The following is a 21,496-nucleotide window of genomic DNA, read 5'->3' on the forward strand; positions in this document are numbered from 1 at the left end:
CACAGCTCAACTTGTGGCTTCTTTGGTTAAATGGAAATCAGAGTCTCACAGACTTTCCTACCCAAGCTGGCTTCAAAACATGATCCTCAGATCTCAGCCTCCTGAGTAGCTGGGATTACAGGTGTGAGCCACCAGCACCTGGCCACCATGTTCAATTGTAAGTCAGTGTATCTTGCCACCGTGGTAAGCAAGCAGGCAGCAAATGGCAGCACAGCTACTCAGCAAGGAGAGGAAGCAAAATGGAGGGAGGGAGGGGTTCCATCTGTTTCCAGCCCAGCTTTCCTGTGTGTAACACAGTACGAGGGGACCCCGGTTCCGAGTCCCCCCCCCCCATGGAGTCTGCCCTGGGAACTGCTCTCCTCCAGCTGTGCATGGCAAGAATGATGGGGGTGCCAGCGAGTCCCCATTGCAAGAGAAGGTGACATTGAACCCCCAGGGGCCTGCGCCTGGAGGGGGGAGGAGAGACAGAGCCCCAGCAGGAACCAGAGGAACCCCACAAGACCCCACACGCGGTGCTCAGGGTCACCGGGCCTCTTCTTTGCAAAGCTAGGCAAGGATCAAACAGCAGGACTATTCTTTTTTTTTTTTTCCTTTTTTTTTTTTCTTTTTTCTGTTCCTGGTGCCTAAACTCTGGGCCTGAGCCTTGTCCCTGAGCCTCTTTGCGTTCAAGGCTAGTGCTCCACCACTTGAGCCAAGCACCACTTCTGGCTTTATTTCCGAGTAGTTTATTGGAGAAGTGAGTCTCATGGCCTTTCCTGTTGGGGCTGGCTTTGAACCGTGACCCTCAGATCTCAGTCTCTTGAGAAGCTAAGATTACAAGCGTGAGACACTGGTGCCTGGCAGGAGTGTTCTTTTGTGGTGATGGTTATTGGCTGTGTGTGTGTGTGTGTGTGTGTGTGTGTGCAACTGGGGTTTGAACTTGGGGCCTTGCTCTAGCTAGGCAGATGCTCTACCTCTTAAGCCAGGAGCTACTGCAGAGCCACGCCCCAGGGCGGAGCCACGCCCCAGGGCGGAGCCACGCCCCAGGGCGGAGCCACGCCCCAGGGCGGAGCCACGCCCCAGGGCGGAGCCAAGCCTCTGCTTTGTTTTGCTTTGCTTTTTGCAGCTGATCCTCCAGGCTATGCCTCTGTTGTAACAAGTGAGTGCCACCACACAGATTGCTGAGATGAGGACTTCCCTGATAACTTTTGTCTTTCTCTTCCCCTGTCCCCAAGTCTGTCCTCCCTCTACAATCCTTCAGCTCCTTTCCTGCTGAAGGGCTTGGGACCATAGGTGTAAGCCACCACACCTGGCTTTTCCCAGGGACAACCCTCAGGGAGGGGGCTTGGAGTCAGGACAGCGCTCTCCTTCAGAGCGGTTGCCAGCAGCCCCTGGGGTCATCTTTGCCAAGTGTTCCATGGTCCTTGGGGAGGACCCCTCAGGGACAGAGATCACCGTTGAACCAAGGGGACCGGCCCCGGTTCCATGCTGGCCCACCATTCAGTCAGGACCATGCCGCTTCCCCCAGCCAACATCACCAAGGCCACATTTGATGTCACCTGCGAGGCCTGCAGCTCCCCACGTCCCAGCTGTGGCCACAGCACAGAGCAAGGGGAAACTGGAAGTAATATGTCTTCAGAAAAAGAGAAAAAAGCGATACAAGCCGAGCGCAAGTGGCTCACGCCTGTAATCCTAGCTACTCAGGAGGCTGAGATCTGAGGATCACAGTTCAAAGCCAGCCCGAGCAGGAAAGTCCGTGAGACTCTTATCTCCAATAAAACTGGAAGTGGTGCTGTGGCTCAAGTGGTAGAGCGCTCGTCTTGAGCTGAAGAGCTGAGGGACAGCGCCCAGGCCCAGAGTTCAAGCTCCAGGACCGAGCCAAAAAAGAAAGAAAGAAAAAAAACGCTAGGTGGCGCTGGTGACCCACTCCTGTAATCCTCCTCAGCACTGAACCTCTGTTCAGAGCCTCAGCTCTGAGGATTGCAGTTCAAAGCCAGCCTGGGCAGGAAAATCTGAGTCTCTTATCTCCAATTAACCAGCAAAAAGCTAGAAGTGGAGCTGTGCTTCACCTAGTAGAGCATTAGTCTTGAGTGAAAAAACACCTCAGGGACAGCACCCAGGCCCTGAGTTCAAGCCTCAGGAGCAACATGGACGTGTGTGTGCGCGCACACACACACACACACACACACACACACACACACACACACACACACACACACACACTCCATCACAGCTCACTTACGAGCTGAGGTACAGCTCGTCATGGAGCTGGGATGTGGGAAGCCCTAGGCCCACAGCATCCCATACACATAGCAGAAGAAAGGGAAGAACGGGTGGAAAAGAGGGGAAGAAGGAAAAAAATACTCATAAATGGCCTCAAGTTTCCATTTAATGTAGTGACTAGAAAATTGTATGTGTGAGGGCTGGGAATGTGGCTTAGTGGTAGAGTGCTTGCCTAACACGCATGAAGCACTGGGTTCAATTACTCAATAACCCATAAACAGAAAAAGCCGGAAGTGGCAGTGTGGCTCAAGTGGTAGAGTGCTAGCCTTGAGCACAGAGAGGCTCAGGGACATTGTCCAGGCTCTGAGTTCACGACCCAGGACCAGAAAAAAAGAGAAAGAGAAGAGTAAGAAAAGAAATATACTTGTTATGGATGGATGGTGGATGGCTGGCTGGAGGATGGTGGATGGTGGGTGGAGGTCACCAGGTCTCACTGCACAGTGCTCACCCCTAACACACACTCACACTGTCTTGCAGCATCAAGCGGCCCACCCTGTCTACCTTGACTGTGGACGTGGCCAACAAGGACATTTCCTGCGTGGACATGAAGCCACTGGTAGGTCCCAGGCCTTCCCTTACCACACATGCAGTGGAGTGTTGGGCCCCAAGGGCTGGCTTCAAGATCTACGTGAAAGGGATCGGGTCCTGGCCTGCCAGCACGAGCCCTAGAGCTGGCTGGCGCCCGTGCCTCGCCATCCACCAGGGGGTGCTATTCCTTACTGGTCACCCCAGAGCCCCTCAGGCTGGCCCAGTGAATGCCACTGCCCGGTGGCTAAAGTGGGCTGGGAAGGTGGGTTAGTGGTAAGAGTGCTTGCCTCACATGCATGAAGCCCTGGGTTCGATTCTTCAGCACCACATACACAGAAAAAGCTGGAAGAGGCGCTGTGGCTCAAGTGGTAGAACACCAGCCTTGAGTGACACAGCTAAGGGACAGCACCCAGGCCCTGAGTTCAAGCCCCATGACTGAAGAAAACATGGCTAAAATGCTAAACCTACCTTGCTTATGTTTTATCATATTTGAATCTTAGAAGGTCAATTTGATGTAGATTTCATCATGAATTTACAAATTAGGTATGAATCTTACTTCCTGCCCAACAATAGATATTTGTTTGTCTTATTATAAAATTTGATCCAAAATAAATAAATAAAATTATTCCAGTTGGGCGCTGGTGGCTCAGGCCTATAATCCTAGCTACTCAGGAGGCTGAGATCTGAAGATCACAGTTCAAAGCCATCCTGGGCAGGAAAGCCCATAAGACTTTTATCTCCAGTGAACCAGCAGAAAACCAGAAGTGGTGCTGTGGTCCACAGTAGTAGAGTGTTAGCCTTGAGCAAAAAGTCTCAGGGACAGTGCCCAGACCCAGAGTTCAAATCCCAGGACTGGCAAAAAAAAAAAAAAATGTTGGGCTGGGAATGTAGTTTAGTGGTAGAGTGCTTGCCTAGCATGCATGAAGCCCTGGGTTTGATTTCTCAGCACCACACACACAGAAAGAGCCAGAAGTGGCACTGTGGCTCATGTGGTAGAGTGCTAGCCTTGAGCAAAAGAAGCTCAGGGACAGTGCGAGGCCCTGAGTTCAAACCCAGGACTGGCAAAAAAAAAAAAAGTTCCAGATTCCCAGGGTCCCCCCCCCTTTTTTTTTTTTTTTTTGGTTGTGCTGAGGCTTGAACTCAGGATCTAGGCACTGTCCCTGAGATTTTCTTGCTCAAGGCTAGCACTCTACCACTTGAGCCACAGTGCCACTTCTGGCTTTTTGGTGGTTAACCAGAGATAAGAGTTTCAAGGACTTCCCTGTGCACAGTGGCTTCTAACCGTGCTCCTCCGATCTCAGCCTCCTGAGTAGCTAGGATGACAGGTGGGCGCCACCGGCGTGGGCTCCCGAGATGCTTTGGTGCTGCTCTGAGCAGCAGGCCTCCGTCTACAGAGCACAATGCCTGCAGCTACCAGGCGCATCTCCATGGCTCTGCTCCTCCCTCTGTCTCCTCCCTTTCCGCCTCTCCATGCTGCCTACCTGTCCCGCCACCCCCCCCCCCTTCCTGGGTCCACAAGGGTTTGAACTGGGTTCTTCCAAGCTACCCTGTTCCCCAAGAAGCTGCTGGTTTGGTGATGTGGTAAGGAAGGGTTCAGGGTTCCCAGCACCGAACCACGCGGCCTCGGCCAGGCCTATGGGATCACGTTCTCCGTGGGTGTCCCTGTGGTGGGCTGTGGAACCATATTGCCTGTCTATCTGTCTGTCTGTCTGTCTGTCTGTCTGTCTGCAGTCGACACTCATCTCTGTGGGCTGTGACCTGAGGAAGAAGATCATGGTGCAGAAGTAAGTCGTGGAGGCCTGGGCGGGGAGGGGGGTGGGGGGAGGGGGGGGTTGGGGGAGTTGGGTGTGAACAGCTCACCACTGGTGACACATGCTGGCCAGGTGAGGAATCACGTTAGATTGTCGTTCTAGGGGTCCCACGTTTGCCTGATAACCCCTTAAATAGTTTGCTGGAGACCCTGGGCTCACCCCAACGCTCAGGGCTGCCTCAGTTTCCCACCTGCTGCTTCGTTTGGCCTTGTCTTCCTCCATCTGATGCTTTGCTTATTCCATTTCATCTTTTAGTCCTTTACTTATTTGTATTAAATAGGTATGTGTGTATAGGTGTGTGTATTGGAGTGTGCACATGTGTGCTGGTTACTGGGGCTTGATCTCAGGACCTGGTTGCTCAAAACTAGTGCTCTACCACTTGAGACACAACTCAATTTCCAGCATTTTGCTGGTTAATTGGAGATAAGCTTCCCATGGACTTTCCTGTCCTGGCTAGCTAGCTTCCAACCTTGATCCTCAGATCTCAGGCTGAGTCACTGTGATTACAGGGGTGAGCCGCTGGTGCCCTGCCAGGAGTTTGAATCCCTTGCTAAAAAAAAAAAAAAAAAATCTGAAGGGGGCTGTTTGCTTCCTGTGTCCACATACCCCAGAAAGTGCAGGCTGGGAGGGCTGGGAACCGGGCCTCTGCAGGCCCCAGTGTGTGTGTGGAGTGGGGTGGGGGTGGGGAGGAGGGACACTGCACACTCAAGGAAGCTGTGACTCAGTTTCCACACCGAGGTGAGAATATTTTACATGGGGGACATTCCAGCCTCCTCAAATTGGGTCTCCCCAACACCCCCACCTCAGTTAGTTGCTGTTACACTTTACCACCTGAAGAGGTCAAAGGTACCCCTAGTCTCCGGGCGCTGGTGGCTCACCTCTGTCATCCCAGCTACTCAGGAGGCTGAGATCTGAGGACCGCAGTTCAAAGCCAGCCCGGGCAGGAAAATCCATGAGACTCTTACCTCCAATAAACCACCAAAAAACTGGAAGTGGCGCTGTGGCTCAAGTGAGCTGAAGAGCTGAGGGACAGCGTTCAGAGTTCAAGCCCCATGATCGACAAAAACAAAAAAACATACCCCACTCCCCGTGTCCATGGACGGCCCAAGAACCCCCACCCCACCCCCAACCCTGGGCCAAGAGAGGGTACGGGACACCTGCCCACCTCACCACTGTCACCTGGGAGGCACTCAGGGTGGGGACATGGCGGTGGGGGGGGAGGAGGAGAGCAGTAGGCCATGAAAAAACGATGCAAACAAAGCACAATGTTGCAGCTGCTACCCTGGCGCCCGTACCCAGGGCATGGAGCTGGAGGCCAAGGATCAGGAAGGCCAGCTTGCGCCACACTCCAAAACCCTGTATCAAACACATAAAACACACTTATCAACTCGGGTTCTTCACTGGAAACAAAAGTATCAAATCAATGGACTGATGGAAGGAGTTATCAGTGCAGGAAGCCAGGCCTGCTGCAAGCACGCAACTAATCAAAATGAAAAGTGTATTCCAGCCAGATGCCCCGTGGCCCACGCCTGTCAGCCTCGCTGTTCAACAGGCTCAGATCTGAGGATCGAGGTTCAAAGCCAGCCTGGGCAGGAAAGGCCTTGAGACTCTTATCTCCAATGACCCACGGGAAAACTGGAAGTGGCGCTGTGGTTCAAAGTGGTAGAGTGCTAGCCTTGAGCTGAAGAGCTGAGGGCCAATGCCGAGGCCCCAAGTTCAAACCTCATAGCCAAAAAATAAACCAACCAGAAGTGAAGGTATAGCTTCAGTGGTAGATCGCCAGCCTTAACCAAAAAAAAAAAAAAAAAGCTGAGCAAGAGTATGAGAACCTGAGCTCAAGCCCCAGCACAGGCACAAAATAAATAGGAAGAAAGCTGGGCGCCAGTAGCTCACGCCTATAATCCTAGCTACTCAGGAGGCTGAGATCTGAGGATCATGGTTGTTCAAAGCCAGCCTGGGCAGGAAACTCCATGAGACTCTTATCTCCAGTAAACCACCAGAAAACCGGAAGTGGCACTGTGGCTCAAGCAGTAGAGCACTGGCCTTGAGCTGAAGAGCTGAGGGACAGCACCCAGGCCCAGTTCAAGCCCCACGACTGACAAAAAAAAAAAAAAAAGGAAGACTGGGAATCCTGTACTGGCAGTGTATAGAGCTTGAACCCCCTTCCCCTTCCCTCCCCTCCCCTCCCCTCTATGTTCTCTCCCCTTCCCTCCCAAAGCAGCTGGGAGGCCTGGGGTCCCCACCCTCCTCCCCTCCAGCTCCGGCCTGTCTATTCCTCACAGGGCCAGGCCGCTCCTCACTCTTCTTTCTTTCAGCAAAGTCTCTGCCTGCTCCAAGGGCATCCTAAACGCAGTGGAACTGCAGAAGAACTACACCTACGTCGTGGAAAAGTGAGCCGGCCCCCTCCCCCAGGCCCCCTCCCTCCCACCGGGCCTCCGCCCCAGCCCAGTGCTCCCATTTGCCCCAGGAGGATGTGAGGGAGTAGGATGGCAGGACGGCTGTGCTCACCGAGCATCTGCCCTGAGTGGGGATGAGGAAGGGATGGGCTCTGCGGTGCATGCCTGTGGTCCCAGCCACGGGGAGGTGCAGGCAGGAAGATCTGGAGTTCTGGGGCAGCCAGCCACCTGCCTTGTGCCTAGTCTGGAGGAGGGCCTACGTTGACCTGGCCTGCTGCTGCTGCTGCAGGTGCAGGCGGTGTGTGTGTGTGTGTGTGTGTGTGTGTGTGTGTGTGTGTGTGTGTGTGTGTGTGTGTGTGTGTGTGTGTGTGTGTGTGTGTGTGTGTGTGTCCTGGCCTTGAACTGAGGGCCTGGGTGCTGTCCCTGGACTTTTTCTCTCAAGGCTAGCACTCTACCACTTAGGCCACAGCTCCACTTCTGGCTTTTTTGGTGGTTGGTTCGTTTGATGTTATGCGTCTCACACTTTCCTGTGTGGGCTGGCTTCAAACAGATCCTCAGATCTCAGCCTCGTCAGTAGCTAGGATGACAGCCATCAGTGCCTGCTATATATGTGTTTGTGAGTTTATTTCTTTGTGGTATTGGGGTTTGAACTCAGCACCTCACCTCTGCCAGGCACAGGTTCTGCTGTCTGGACCATGCCCTCAGCTACGTAAGTGTTTTGTGTTTGTTTGCTTCTTTGAATAACATTGAAATCCATGGGCCGGGTGCTAGTGGCTCACGCCTGTCATCCTAGCTACTCAGGAGGCTAAGATCTGAGGATTGTGGTTCAAAGCCAGCCAGGGCAGGAAAAGTCCGTGAGACTCTTATCACCAATAAACCACCAGAAAACCAGAAGCAGCGCTGTGGCTTACATGGTAGAGCACTAGCCTTGAACTGAAGAGCTCAGGGACGGCGCCCAGACCCAGTCCAAATCCACGGACTCTGAGTTAAGCCAGTTTCCCGCCATACTGTGAGTGGGCTTGTCCCATCAGTTGCTGGCCAGAATAGAGCGAACACTGGCCTGCGCCCTCCTGCCAGGGTGCCCCGGGCTCTGCTGGGCCTGTGCAGCTGAAGCCATTCCCATCTCTTGTCTGTCTGTCCCGACATCTACAGTCATCCTTTAGTATCCTAGAGGAATTCATTCCAGGGTTCGTGGTTCCAGGTCCCTCACCAGACAGAAAAACTGCGGGTTGCACGGATCCCTCAGACATGCTGGCATAGTGGTGTCCAGCCTCAGGCCTGACAAGTCGGTGTATGTCCCCGGATGTGTGCAGACCGGGCCCCAGGACTCAGACCACATTCTGCCTCCCTGCAGAGCGCTGGTGCACCACAGCCACTCACCACAGCTACGCCCTGCGCGTCCCCACAGCCGGCCTCCAGGAGGGAGCCGGGGGATGGTGGTTAGTGAAGAAAAAGAAAAAGCCAGGAGCTGGTGGCTCACACCGGTAATCCCAGCTCCTCAGGAGGCTGAGATCTGAAGATCCAAGTTCAAAACCAGCCCAAGCAAGAAAGTCTGTGAGGCTCTCAATTGCAATTAACCATCCAAAAATAAAAAAAAAAAGGAAGTGGAGCTGTGGCTCACGTGGTAGAAAACCAGCCTTGAGCAAAGAAGATCAGGGACGGCAGCACCCAGGCAGGGTTCAAGCTGTAGTATTAACACAAAGAAATCTTTGTTGGGGCTGGGAAGTTGGCTCAGTGGTAGAGGGCTTGCCTTGCATGCATGAGGACCTGGGTTCAATTCCTCAGCAACACATAAGAAAAAAGCCGGAGGTGGTGCTGTGGCTCACGTGGTAGAGTGCTAGCCTTGAGCTGAAGAGCTGAGGGACAGCGCCCTGAGTTCCAACCCCAGGACTGGCACCAAAAATAAAACACTTCACAGGCTGGGCACTGGTGGCTCACGCCTGTAATCCTACTCAGGAATAGCTACTCAGGAAACTGAGATCTGAGGTTCATAGCTGGAAACCATCCTGGGCAGAAAAGTCCGTAAGACACCAATAAACTTATCAGGAAAAGCTGGATTGGTGCTGTGGCTCAGGTGGTAGAATGCTAGTCTTGAACAATGAGAGGCTCAGAGCCAGTGCCCAGGCCCTGAATTCAAGCCCCAGGATCAACAAATAACAATACTACTAATAATAAAAGCTGGGCGCTGGTGGCTCACGCCTGTCATCCTAGCTACTCAGGAGGCTGAGATCTAAGGATTGCAGTTCAAAGCCAGCCTGGGCAGGAAAGTCTGTGAAACTCTTATCCCCAATAACCACCAGAAAACTGGAAGTGGTGCTGTGGCTCAAGTGGTAGAGCACTCACCTTGAGCTGAAGAGCTCAAGGACAGCCCTCAGGCCCAGAGTTCAAGCCCCACAACTGACAAAAACAAAAACACAGAAACATCTAAAGCACATTGGAGCAAATGCCCAGGTACCGTGGTCTAGCCAGCCAGACCCCACAAAACGGTCCAGCAGACCCACTTCTCACTACCCCTCCCCCAGGGCCACCTCCCCTTGAGCGACATGACCCCTGGTGGCCGGGAGAGCTGGGGAGGTGGGGTGCACCTCTCCCAACACATCCCTGCTCTGTCTTCCCAAGGGAGTCCTATGACCCCAACTTCCTGGGTCACAAGGCCACCAACGACCTGTTCGTGACTTACCCGTATAAGGAGCTGGGCTGTCCCCGCCTCGTCTACTTCAACGCCCCATGGAAGCCGGTGGTGGAACTGTGAGGGCCCCCCGCCTTGGGCCCTGTACCCCCCAGCCTCCCTCCTGACCCCCAGGCACAGGGCCCCTCCCGCCCTCCCCCCCAGCTTCGCCCGAGGCCCAGCGTGGGCAGGGCTGGCGTGGGGCATTTCCCTGGGCGTGGGCAGGGCTGGCGTGGGCAGGGCTGGCGTGGGGCATTTCCCTGTCCATGGTCCCCTGGGTGCTTCCCTCTGCTCAGATGAAGGGGGGGGCAGTCCTCCAAGGTTGGGGAACCTTTCGGATCCCATTTTTCCTTTAGGACACTTCAGTGCCTGTCCCCAAATACAGCCACCTAGCGATACTTAGAGCTGTGACGTCAGGACTTAGAGGATCTGTTCTCCCCATCCCCCACCCCCCCCAGGCCTGATGCTCACATGAACATAGGTGGCTGGCAGGTTCTGCAGGACGAATAGGAGTGTGTGTGTCAGGCAGGCTTGGTAGTGAGAGGAAGTGCAAACACAAGACACCGACACAGCGCCACTTACGATAGAGTTCAAGGACAGTGCTGAAGCCCCGAGTTCAAACCCCAGGACCAACCAAACCAAACCAAAACAGCTGCAGTTTTTTTTTTTCTCTGTCATGAGGCCTGAACTTTGGGCCTGGGCGCTGTCCCTCAGCTCTTCTGCTCAAGGCTAGCGCTCTACCACTTGAGCCACAGCACCACTTCCAGTTTTTTCTGCTTATGTGGTGCTGAGGAATCGAACCCAGGGCTTCATGCATGCAAGGCAAGCGCTCTACCACTGAGCCACCTTCCCAGCCTGGGTCTCAGGTTCTTGCTTGAGGCCAGCCTCCTTCCACCCTTCGACCTAGCTCTGTCTCCTGAGTCGCTGAGCTTACAGACACAGGCCACCCTCCCTAACTTATTGTTTGACAGGGAGGGTCTTTATAACTCTTTGCCCAGGCTGGCTTCAAATGGCAGTCTCCCTCACCTCGCCAATGGAGTAGCCTCGCCCGTGGGTGTCCCTGTCACACTGGGTGTCCCCCGGGTGGCCTCCCCTGCGTGGAGGGGGTGGCACCCCGCAGGCTGGGTGCCCAGGGCCTCCTTGCCGCCCGGCAGGTGGCAGGGGGACGAGCTGCAGGAGGTGGTGACGGCGGAGTACGTGCTCCTCGAGGTGAACGGGCTCTTCACCTACTCCTACTCGCTGACGGCGGGCACCGCCCTGTGCCGCACGCAGCCGCAGAACTGGACCACCATCAAGCAGGACTCCACCACCTGGAACCGAGAGGTGAGGGACCCCGGGGCCCCAACTTGGGGAAAGAGGAGAGATCTTGGGTGCTGTCCCTGAGCTGCTTTTTTTTTTTCTTCTGTTGGTTATGGGGCTTGAACTCTGAGCCTGGGCGCTTGTCCCTCAGCTCTTCAGCTCAAAGCCAGCGCTCTACCACTTGAGCCATAGCACTACTTCTGGTTTTCTGGTGGTTTATTGGAGATAAGGGTCTCGTGGACTTTCCTGCCCAGGCTGGCTTTGAACCTCGATCCTCAGATCTCAGCCTCCTGAGTAGCTAGAGTGACAGGTGGGAGCCAACTGGAGCGGGGGCTCCATCTTGGCTTTTTATACAATCACCAGCCACACTGGGTCAACTCCCTCGGAAAGGGTCCCATGTTCACCAACCCTCCTACTCCAAAATGTCAGCATGGAGACCCTCCTCCATACATGCCCTGGGGGCCTTGGGAGAAAGCAAGGTTCAGCGCCAAGCACGGGCGCACAAGGGATCTGACAAACCTGAGCAAACCTGCCAAGGGCACCCGAGGAGGAGGCCCGATGAAGGCTGGAAAGCCACCCTTGGGTCTCCCCCACACAGGCGGGGGCTGGCCCAACCCCGCCAGCCCAGGGCCCATCCAGGGGCTGTGCAGCCAGCCAGGCCTGGGCAGGGCCCGGCCCAGCTTCGTTCCTCCCCCCAGAACTACGTCAGCTGCTGGGAGCCCAGCGAAAACCCACCTCTGCTGTGGCCTGATGTGCCCTATCAGGTCCTGGGTGGCCCCACCAGCAACGAGATCATTTTCGACCAACGGAACGGCATCTACATCTTCTACCTGTCCATTGTGGACCCCCACTACAGGTGAGCCTCCCATCCGTACCTGGGCTCCCCACCCATCCCCTGCAGCACTACCACCAATCCTGGGTAAAGCTGCGTAGCCTAGGCAGCGCTGGAGGGTGACTTTTTGTTTTGTTTTGTGGGTCGTGGGCGCTGTCCCTGAGCTCTTCAGCTCAAGGAGAGCGCTCTACCACTTGAGCCGCAGTACCTCTTCTGGTTTTCTGAGTGGTTTATGGGAGATAAGGGTCTCACAGACTTTCCTTCCTAGGCTGGCTTTGAACCCCGATCCTCAGATCTCAGCCTTTTTGGAGTATCTGAGATTACAAAGTCTGACCTGGTCCCTGTTGGCCTTTCGTGTGCAGCTACTGCCACCTGTACACCACGTTCAGCATCTATGTGTACGGGGCCTACCCGCTGCCCGTGGTGCCGCCCGAGATCACCATCTTCCTGCTGGTGAGCGGCATGCTGCTGTGCCTGTGGCTGGCCTACATCATCCCCAAGCTGCTGAACACCCAGTGCGGCCTCTCCATCAAAAACTTTTGGAGGCGGCTGGGCGCCAAGGTCTGGGCGTTCTGCAGCTGCTCCTGGTTGAGGAGTTTACTGAGGAGGATGGGGTTGAGGAGTTTACTGAGGAGGATGTGGGCGCGCATGACGCAGGCAGACAGGCGCCCTGAAGCCAGCCCGAGCCCCGCAACGCCTGACCAGGACCCTGTCTCAAAATAAATGCTTTAGTGACCAAGTGGGGAACACTGTGTGTGTAGTTTTTCAGGAATCTCCCATTTTCTCTCTCTTTCGTGGGTCTTCAACTCTGGGCCTGGGTGCTGTCCCCCAGCTCTTCAACTCAGGGGGGGCATTCTACCACTTAAACCACAGCGCCACTTCTGGTATTATGGTGGTTCATTAGAGAGAAGAGTCTCATGGGCTTTCCTGCCCGGGCTGGCTTTGAACCGTGATCCTCAGATCTCAGCCTCCTGATTAGCTAGGATGACAGGCGTGAGCCACTGGCACCCAGCAAGTATGGGGTTATCTGTGACGCTTTCAAAATGGCTCCCCCCAGACACCCCAAATCCCTGCAGAGGTGTGGCTGCCTGGAGAGGCCCTAGAGGTGTGGGAGATGGGGAAACCGCTTTCAGTGGCCTCAGGCCTTTCCACCCCTCTCTGTGCAGCTAAAATTCGCACCATCAGAGTTGGGGTACCCGTCCGGCAGACGCGGGGACCTACCCCAGACACGGCGGGGCGAGGGGCCAGGCACCCCGACCCCCACCGGCACCAAGGGGACACGGAGTGGAGCGTAACATGCGGTTTAATGCGGGGACAGCTCCCGGGGTCGGCCCGGGCCGCGCGGGGCGGTGCCGGCCGCGGCCCCGGCCTGCTTGGCCTTGCTGCCGGCCTTGCCCTTCTTGGAGGCGGAGGCGGCCTTCTTCTTGCCGGCGGCGGCGCGCGGGGCCGGGGCGGGGGCCGGGGCCGGGGCGGCCGCGGCGGGGGGCGCGGGCCGGGGCGCGGGCGCGGGCGCGGGCGGCGGCGGCGGCTCCTCGTCCAGCGCCTTGAAGTTGAAGAAGTAGTCCACGTGGGACACGGCGTCGAGGATCTCGGGCACGCTGTAGTCGAAGGACAGCAGCTCGTCGGGCAGGTGCAGCGAGCGGATGTCGCTGCTGGAGTCGTCGCCGCCGCCGCCGCTGTCGGGCGCGGGCCCCGCGGGCCCCGGCGCGGGCGCCGCGTGGGGCTGGGCGGCGCCGGCGGGCTCGGCGCGGCCCGGCAGGCAGTCGAACAGCCTCATGGCGTCCTCCAGCAGCACCTGCTCCGGCAGCGCCAGGGCCCGGGCCGCCTCGGGGGCCGCGGCCTCGCCGCCGGCCGCCAGCGCCGCCGCCTCCTCCTCGGCCTGCGCCGCCGGGGCCTCGCCAGCGCCCGGCGGGCCCGGCCCGGCGCGGCCCCCGGCCTGGTGGGGCTCCTTGGCGGGCGCGGGCGCGGGGTCCGTGGGCTCCGGGGACCACGGGGCTGGCTGGGGCCCCGGGGCGTGGCCGGCGCCCTTGGCCGGGCCGTAGGGCGCGGGCGGCGGCGCCCCCTCGGCCGGCGGGCCCGGCTTCCCCTCCTTCGGGGGTGGCAGCGGTGCCAGGCCCTCCTTGAGGAGCTCCACAAAGCCAGGGGTCCCCCCGTCGCCCACAAAGCCCAGGGCCCCCGGCCCCTCCGCGGGGAAGTAGGGCAGGACGTACTGCAGCCCCCCGGGCCCCGGCGGGTAGTGGGGGTCCGGCGGGGGTGGGCCTGGAGTCTTGAGGTAAGATTGGGGCTCCAGTAGGTAGCCGTTAGGCACGGCGGGACCCCCAGCCACTGCCAACCGGTACAGGGGGGCTTGGCCAAAATCGGGGGTGGCCCACTCGATCCGGTAGATGCGGGGGTCGAAGAAACAGCCGCAGGGCGCCATCTGGAAGCCTGTGGGGGTGGCGGGGAGGGCGGCTGAGCCCCAATGTCCTCAGCACCCCGGCCTGTGCAGCTGGGCCCCGATGGCCACTCTGGGGCCAGGCCTTGTCTTTGGGGTGCCTTTGGGGAGACGGGCTATCTCTGCAAGGCACTTGGGGGGACAGTAGCCCTGAGCCTTGCCCTCAGGGACGGGGCCTTAGGGCCCCCAGCCCAGGCAGGATGGGGGTGCCGTACCTGCGGGGGGCCCTGGAAACACGTCCTTCTCTGGGTTCGGGGGCTGACACGGCAGGTTGGATGAAGCTGCAGACAAAGGAGCCAGCAGGTGGGGTGCTGAGCCCCCCAGGCTCGGCCCTGCATGACCCCCCCGCCTGCCACACCCCTTCTTACCCACAGCAGGCAGAGGCTCAGGCTGGGCCCCCAGCGCCTCCGTGCTGCTCAGGCCCCGGGAGCTGAAGCCCTCCTGAGGAGCAGCAGGAGGGTAGAAGGGTTTGGGGCGCTGCATGGGGGGCAGCGCTGGCCCCCGCAGGCCTGGGGGCGGCAGGTGGGAGCAGAGACGGCCCACCTAGAGAACGGACAGAGTCCTGCTGGGTTCTGTTTCCCCGTTGCTCTGGGCAGCGGGTTCCAGAGCTGGGCCAGCTGCTCGTGGGGTTCCGGGGTGGGGGGCGGGCAGGAGACCACGGGGGCCAGGCCCCGCAGGGTGTCCCAACAGCTCACAGGCTGCCACCTCCAGGGAGGGCACTGGGCTCCACAGCCCCACCACCCCAGTCCCCACGGCCCCGGGGGGTCCCGGGGTGACAGGGAGGGTGGGCTGTGGTGACCAGTGAGTCACACTTGCTCCAGAAGGATCCCAGAGGGCCCAGGAGTTGAAGGCGTCACAGTGAGACCACAAGAAAGGCCACAATTAAAAGAATAGAATTTATTGTCCCCTGCGTGCGTCCGTGGAGGCGCGGGCGGCTATTTGTAGGCGTTGGCCTTGTGCTTCGGCAAGAAGACGAAGTTGGGCGGCACGGGGCCCAGCAGCATCTCGCTGTGGGAGAGCACGCGGGGGTCAGGCTGGGACTCCACGTCCGTCCTGTCCCTTCCCGTCCTGTTGCCTCCCCCCCCCCCAGGTCCATACCTGATGCGGATCCAGTCGGCCGCCTGCTGGCTGGCCATGAGGGTCTCCAGGTAATCACGGCCCATATAGTAGGGTGGCCGCTCGTTGATCTTCTGGGGGAGCCGCTCCAGCAGGCCCACGGGCACATACCTGCGAGGGACTGTGTGAGGCTGCTGCCACCTGCATCCACCCCGGCTGCCTGCCACCCGTTGACCTGGCCCATGCCCCACCTGCACAGGAAGGACAGCCACTCGAGCAGGAAGCGGCGTGTCTTCTCCACGCCCTGCGTGTCTGAGCCCCAGTGCTCCAGGCCGTAGTGTGTGAAGTCCCGCAGGATGTCCAGGCGCTCAGACGACGAGATGTCCCAGTGCCGCTGCTCCTTGATCTCCGTGAACAGCCAGGGCTTCAGCAGGGCGCCACTGTGGGACAGGGGGCGGCTGGGACGGAGCGCCTCGCCGCCAGGCTGGGGCGGAGGCGCGGGGTCCCCTCAGAACAGAGACTTCTTTTGGTCTGGGGTTTGTTGAGACCCCGTCATGGTATGCCACAAGGCCTGTGCAGAACTCACGATCCTCAGCCTTGGTCACATCTGGGGCCAGGGCATGAAGCCAAGGTGCCAACCACCTTTCCCCCCCTTCCCCCTCCCCCCTCCCCCCGGGTCCTGAGCTCAGGCCACCCGGCTCACCGGGCGATCATGATCCCCGCGACGCCAGTCTCCATGGCGCGGTTGGCATCCTCATAGGACAAGATGTCACCATTTCCTGAAGGGACAGAGATGGGGTCACAGGAATGGCAGGCACGGGGCCCAGCTATGTGAACATCCCTGGAGGGACAAAGCGGGGGCTTCAGGGGGACACTTACCAAACAGGGGCATGGGGCTGGCCACCTTGGCACACTGCTCGATGTACTGCCAATCGGCCAGCTTGGTGTAGCGCTGCTCCCGCGAGCGGCCATGGAGCTGGGGGTGAAGCGGTGCAGCGGGGACGGAAGCAAAGACAGAGGCACAGAGAGAGGGGGGCCAGGAGGGACGGGCTGAGAGGGGACAGGCAGGAGGGAGGGCGGGGAGGGAGGGCGGGGACAGGCGGGGAGCAGTGGCAGGAGAGATGCTGTTAGGAAGGGCGGCCGGACACCCCCTCCCGCACCCATGGGCCCGGCGGCCGCACCCCAAGCCCCACCGTGACCAGCGAGACGCCCCAGTCCCGCATCTCGGGCAGCAGCGAGTGCGCCAGGCTCACGCGCTCCTGGACGCCGGTGCGGATCTTCACGGTGAGCGGCACGTCTAGCACCTGAGGGACACAGGGGTGCGTGGCAGAGCTGGCGGGGGTGGGGGCGGGAGAGGATGAGGGGCGAGGGCGGCGTGGCTACCTGGTTCATGCCTCGGACAATCTGCTGGAACTTGGCCGAGCGGTTCATGAGCGCGCACCCGCCACCCTGGGGAGACAGAGCGTGGTGGGCCCCCCACAATCTCACACCTCTCACACACACCCCCAACACCAGCTGGATGGGAAGCTGAGTCCTTGCTACCTTCTTGTACACGAGGTCAATGGGGCAGCCCACGTTGATGTCCACGAAGTCCACGTCCACGGTGCGGCTCAGGAGCTCGGCGCATTTGGTCATGGTGTCGGGGAAGGCGCCCTCCACCTGCGGCAGGGGCACTAGGTGGGCACGGTGACCGCAGGCCCACCCTCACAGCCCACGAGGGACAGACAAGATGCAGGGGGGCCCCGCTCCCGGGATGGTTGCTGACCTGCACCCCAAAGATGTCCTCGCATGCGTGGCGCTTGAGCAGGGCCCACTCGGACATCTGGCCCTGCAGCAGGTTAGTGCACACAGCCATCTCCCCGCACGTCACGTCGGCCCCGAAGCGCTTGCACACACGCCGGAAGGGCAGGTTCCCACACTGGGCGGGACAGGATGTGAGGGCTCCAAGGCTGCCCGGGCCCCGGGCCCCACCCCCACCCGCAGCTGGGTCCTACCGTGGTGAGTGGAGCCAGGTACAGCTTGCCGCTGATGTTGAGCTGGCGGAGAAGAAAAGCGTGAGGCCCAGCCGAGCCCCCCAGGGCTTCCCCGGCCCAGCCCTGCCTTCAGCTGTGCTAATCCAACTCCTCACCACACCCCCTAACACAGGAGAGCTTCTGTTTACACATCAAAACACCAATCCCAATGCCCCTTGCTGGTCAGTCAGGGAAGCCGCAGAGGTGAACCCCACAGAGAGCCTATACCTGCTTCTTCTCACAGGGACGCAGTCGGATGATATCCTCGTCCGTCAAGGGCCCACAGGTCCGCTCCGGGCTGCTGGGGGGGGTGCCAGCCCCCAGCCCCGCAGGGTCTGGCTGAGTGTCACAGCTGTTGTTCTCTGGGGCGCTGGTGGCCGAGGTGATGGGGGGGGCAGGGGCGGGAGGGGGTTCCTGGCTGAGCTGCAGCAAGGCCTGCTCAGCGCGCTCAAAGCTGACCTTGCGCTTGCGCAGCTGCTGCTGCAGGGCCTTGTCCAGGCCATTGCGCACGCGCTGGGCATACACTGTGCATGCCACGCCCTCCTCACGCACCAGGTTCTGGCCCTCAGGCCCCAGGTGCGCACCTGCAAAGCGACAGGTCACACCGTAGGGGCAGCGGCCGAAGGTCTCAAAGAGCACACAGCGGGGACCCAGGTCGGCTGGCTTGGTCTCCAGGTAGCGGGCCACGTCATGCAGGAAGCGACAGCGGTCACCATAGGAGCAGTGAGCAGCTGGGTCCTGGGGGGGGGGGAGTCACATAAGGGAGGCTAAGTGGAAAGTCCACACCCCTTTCCCAACCGCGTGTCTGAGAGAGCTACTCAGTGACCTCACTGTGCCCTCAAAGAGGGGGACGACAGCAATATGGGTGTCCTTGGTGATAAACCTGTCAAAAGTGCATTTAAGGGTTGGGAGAGTATGGCTCAGTGCTTGAGCGCCTAGGCTCACAGGACCAGCAACAAAACAAAAACCAAAACTAAAGACATTTTGGCCTGAAGCAGAGGATCACTGTTTTTTTTTTTTTTTTTTCTTTTTGGGTCCGGTCTAGGGCCTGAACTCTGGGCCTGGGCACTGTCCCTCAGCTCTTCAGCTCAAGGCGAGCGCTCTACCACTTGAGCCACAGCGACACTTCCGGCTTTTTTCTTTTTGCTTATGTGGTGCTGAGGAATCGAACCCAGGGCCTCAGGCATGCAAGGCAAGCACTCTACCACTGAGCCACCTTCCCAGCCCCCTGCGGCTCACTGTTGTATCCCCAGCTACCCACACACAGGAACCGGGAGGAGATGGGAGGAGATCAGCCCAGGCAAAAAGTGAACAAGACTCCATCTCAACCAATAAGCTTGGTGTGGCTGTACATGCCTGACATCCCAGCTATGTGAAAATGTAAATAGGGAAATTATGGTCCAGACTGGCTTGGGCAAAAAATATGAGATTAAAAACAAAACAAAGGGCTGGGAATGTGGCTAATTAATGGTAGAGTGCTTGCCTAGCATGCACAAAGTCCTGTATTCGATTTTTCAGCACCACATAAACAGAAAAAGCTGGAAATAATGCTGTGGTTCAAGTTATAGAGTGCTAGCTTTAAGCAGAAAAAGCCCAGGCCCTGAGTTCAAGTCCTAGGACTGGCAAAAATAAATAAAACATAACAAAAAGGGCTGAAGCATGGTTGAAGTGTTAGTGTGCTTGCATAGCAAGCTCAAGGCGCTGCTCTAAAATCCTAGAAAGGCTAAAAAATAAAAATAAAAAAGCATTTAAGGGCTGGGAATGTGGCTTAGTGGTAGAGTGCTTGCCTAGCATGCCTGAAGCCTTGGGTTTAATTTCTCAGTCCCAGATAAACAGAAAAAGCCAGAAGTGGTGCAGTGGCTCATGGGATGGAGTGCTAGCCTTGAGCAAAAAGAACTCAGGGGAGGACAGTGCCCAGGCCCTGAGCATCTAACATACCTGCTCCCTGCCCCTGTCACCCCCAACATCCTAGCAATGTGTACAGTGCTGTATTGGGAACTTGTCTTCACTGTCATAATCTCTGAGACTCAGCAGCACATGAGCACTGCTCCCCAGCATAGCATCATGATCATATTGAAGCTGGGTAGGCTGGCACGTGCCGGTAATCCCAGTTCTGGGGAAACTAAGACAGGACGACCACAAGTTCCAGGCCAGCCTGGGTTACCCAGAGAAACTCTGTCTCAAAAACAAACAAACAAAAACTCCCACAAAACCCACACTATCCTACTGCATTTTACCCTTGTCTCTATAGCCTGGAGTCTAGCTATTGCAGGCTGAACTCCCACAGGCCACAGGGCATGGGTACTTGTTGTTGAACAGAGAAATCACAAAGATGGAGTGCAGACAGAAACCCAGGCTGCAGGTGGCCTGCGCTGTTCCACAGGTCAATGCTCACCTGGATGAGGGCCGGGCAGAATCTGTCTTTGTCGTACTGAGTGGGCTTCACGTGGGGCCGGGCCTTGTTCTGGCCCCGGGCTCTCTTCTGGGCCTCGGCTGTGGACTCCGCCTGCCCATCCTCCAGTCGGATCTTCTTGGCCTCGGGCTCTGCCAGGTCGCTGCCGTCCTCATGGTCTCCTGACTCCTTCTCCTGCCCTTTGGCTTCCAGATATCCGTGGAACTCCTCCTTGGTGGTCCGGTATCTGCCAGCAGAGAGTGAACAGGAGGATGGAGGGGGTTTGTTCAGGGAGACCTTCTTCAGAGCACCAGAGAAAGGAGACTGGGAACAAACCGTTGGCTCTGCTTAGAATCGGCCAGAGAACACTAGAAAGCCGGGGGGGAGTTCTGTTTTGTCCCTGGACCCCTCTTTCTCCCCTCACTCCTGTTAACAGACATTAACAAGCCCCGCCCGCGAAAGGGCAGGGAGAACTACAAACCCCAACACGCCCCGCGCGGCAAACGCTCAAAACGCTGCTGCCCGCCAGTAACTACAACGGAAGGTGCGCATGCGCGCGTCCGGTCCCGCGCAGGGACTACGGTGTCCAGCGTACCCCACGCGCCTCGCCCCACACAGCGCCCCCGCCCCCCGGCGTGCGCGCGACAGCCGCCAACGCGCACCGCCTCCGCGGCGGCCGCGGGGCGCCCCGCGGGCCAGGGCACGGCGGGGCCTGGGGGGCCGCGGCCACACCTCCCGGCATGCACTCCTGCAGCCGCGCTACGGATGCCGGGGAGCCCGCACCAGGCCCCCCGCCCCACCCCCACCCCCGCCTCGCGCGGGCGACTCACTGAGCTTTAATGGGCGCCACTCCCCGTTCCGACGCGCTGACTCCCGAATCGCCGTCGCCACCGCTGTCTGTCAGGGCCTCCGCCGCTCCCTCCGCCATCGAAGCGCTTCACGCCGGCTCTGTAGTGTGGCAGCAAGGCCTTCCGGGTCGCGTGTGGAGTCCCAGGCTGTACGGAAGGAGTGCGCATGCCCAAATTGCTCCAATGGACGATACGGGAGGGAGTGACGTCAGTAGGCGGGGACTGAGGGGGCGGGGCATCGTGTTGTATTTAAGCTCGAGAGGGACCGGAAGGGCCCTAGCATCCTCTGGGGGCTCGCCAGCCAGTGACCTGTGAGCTGTAACTGTCCCATAAAAATGTTCTGTCTTTCCTGCTGGGAGGTCTTAAAAAGTGTAAATCCCGCGGTCGGGGGAGGCCTGGGGGTCCCTGTGGTTCACTGGAACCTGCGCTCCATTTTATAGTAGCTGCAAGGTTCCAGAGGCAAAGTCATGCTGGGATGGGAACTCTGCTGAGGGGACCCGCACACATTGTGGACACGTGTTGAAACTTCCCATGGCGCCCCATAAACATCCACAGTCATAACAGGTTAGCAGAAGATTTTTTTTAATGTTTCAGGAGAGGGTAATGCTGCCCTGATTTGATCACCCCATGCTACATACGCATGTCAGATTCTCATACTGTACTCCATAAACCCATACAATTGAAATAATTACTGCCAGGCATGGTGGTGCATGCCTGTAATCCCAGCAAGTGGAGTGTGAGTTCCAGGCTAGTGTGGACTACAGAGCATTACCCTTTCCCATCCACCCACCCACCCCCCCCAAAAAATTATTTCTTAAAAATGTAAATTCCAAGATGGTTACCAGTGGCTCACACCTGTAATCCTAGCTCAAGTGTGAGAGTGCTAGCCTTGGGCAAAAGAAGCTTAGGGAATGGTGCTCAGGCCCTAGAGTTCAAGCCCACGGAACTAACAAAAAAA

The 21,496-nt window shown here is 58.3% G+C and overlaps 3 protein-coding genes across 5 annotated transcripts in view; 1 reads left to right on the plus strand and 2 right to left on the minus strand.

Moving 5' to 3' along the window:
- The window catches only part of Catsperd (cation channel sperm associated auxiliary subunit delta), a 41,470-nt gene extending 28,940 nt beyond the window's left edge, over positions 1 to 12,530 (plus strand). The window contains exons 16-22 of one of the 3 annotated variants that reach the window (XM_070008526.1): positions 2,740 to 2,818; positions 4,522 to 4,574; positions 6,917 to 6,991; positions 9,617 to 9,745; positions 10,820 to 10,988; positions 11,663 to 11,820; positions 12,159 to 12,530. In XM_070008526.1, coding sequence (XP_069864627.1) covers positions 2,740 to 2,818; positions 4,522 to 4,574; positions 6,917 to 6,991; positions 9,617 to 9,745; positions 10,820 to 10,988; positions 11,663 to 11,820; positions 12,159 to 12,519 — 1,024 coding nt within the window. In that variant the 3' untranslated portion in view covers positions 12,520 to 12,530. The remainder of the gene's footprint in view (positions 1 to 2,739; positions 2,819 to 4,521; positions 4,575 to 6,916; positions 6,992 to 9,616; positions 9,746 to 10,819; positions 10,989 to 11,662; positions 11,821 to 12,158) is intronic. The other 2 variants (XM_070008527.1, XM_070008528.1) reach the window with 2 other exon arrangements.
- A 569-nt stretch (positions 12,531 to 13,099) lies between these two features.
- Positions 13,100 to 14,785, minus strand: Prr22 (proline rich 22). Its single transcript, XM_070008064.1, has 3 exons — positions 14,599 to 14,785; positions 14,446 to 14,511; positions 13,100 to 14,223 (listed from the first exon to the last, which is right to left on the minus strand). The coding sequence occupies exons 1-3, from the start codon at positions 14,711 to 14,713 to the stop codon at positions 13,100 to 13,102; spliced, it is 1,305 nt and encodes a 434-aa protein (XP_069864165.1). The 5' UTR covers positions 14,714 to 14,785.
- A 327-nt stretch (positions 14,786 to 15,112) lies between these two features.
- On the minus strand, positions 15,113 to 20,709 carry Dus3l (dihydrouridine synthase 3 like). The gene is made up of 13 exons (XM_070007982.1): positions 20,521 to 20,709; positions 19,694 to 19,937; positions 17,527 to 18,036; positions 17,281 to 17,322; positions 17,052 to 17,204; positions 16,829 to 16,945; positions 16,670 to 16,735; positions 16,480 to 16,590; positions 16,166 to 16,262; positions 15,990 to 16,065; positions 15,538 to 15,726; positions 15,329 to 15,457; positions 15,113 to 15,238 (listed from the first exon to the last, which is right to left on the minus strand). The coding sequence occupies exons 1-13, from the start codon at positions 20,616 to 20,618 to the stop codon at positions 15,166 to 15,168; spliced, it is 1,905 nt and encodes a 634-aa protein (XP_069864083.1). The 5' UTR covers positions 20,619 to 20,709; the 3' UTR covers positions 15,113 to 15,165.
- Positions 20,710 to 21,496: the final 787 nt, after the last annotated feature.

This window comes from Dipodomys merriami, unplaced genomic scaffold, assembly GCF_024711535.1.
Source record: "Dipodomys merriami isolate MVZ:Mamm:240054 unplaced genomic scaffold, mDipMer1.0.p SCAF_70, whole genome shotgun sequence".
NCBI lineage: Eukaryota > Metazoa > Chordata > Mammalia > Rodentia > Heteromyidae > Dipodomys > Dipodomys merriami.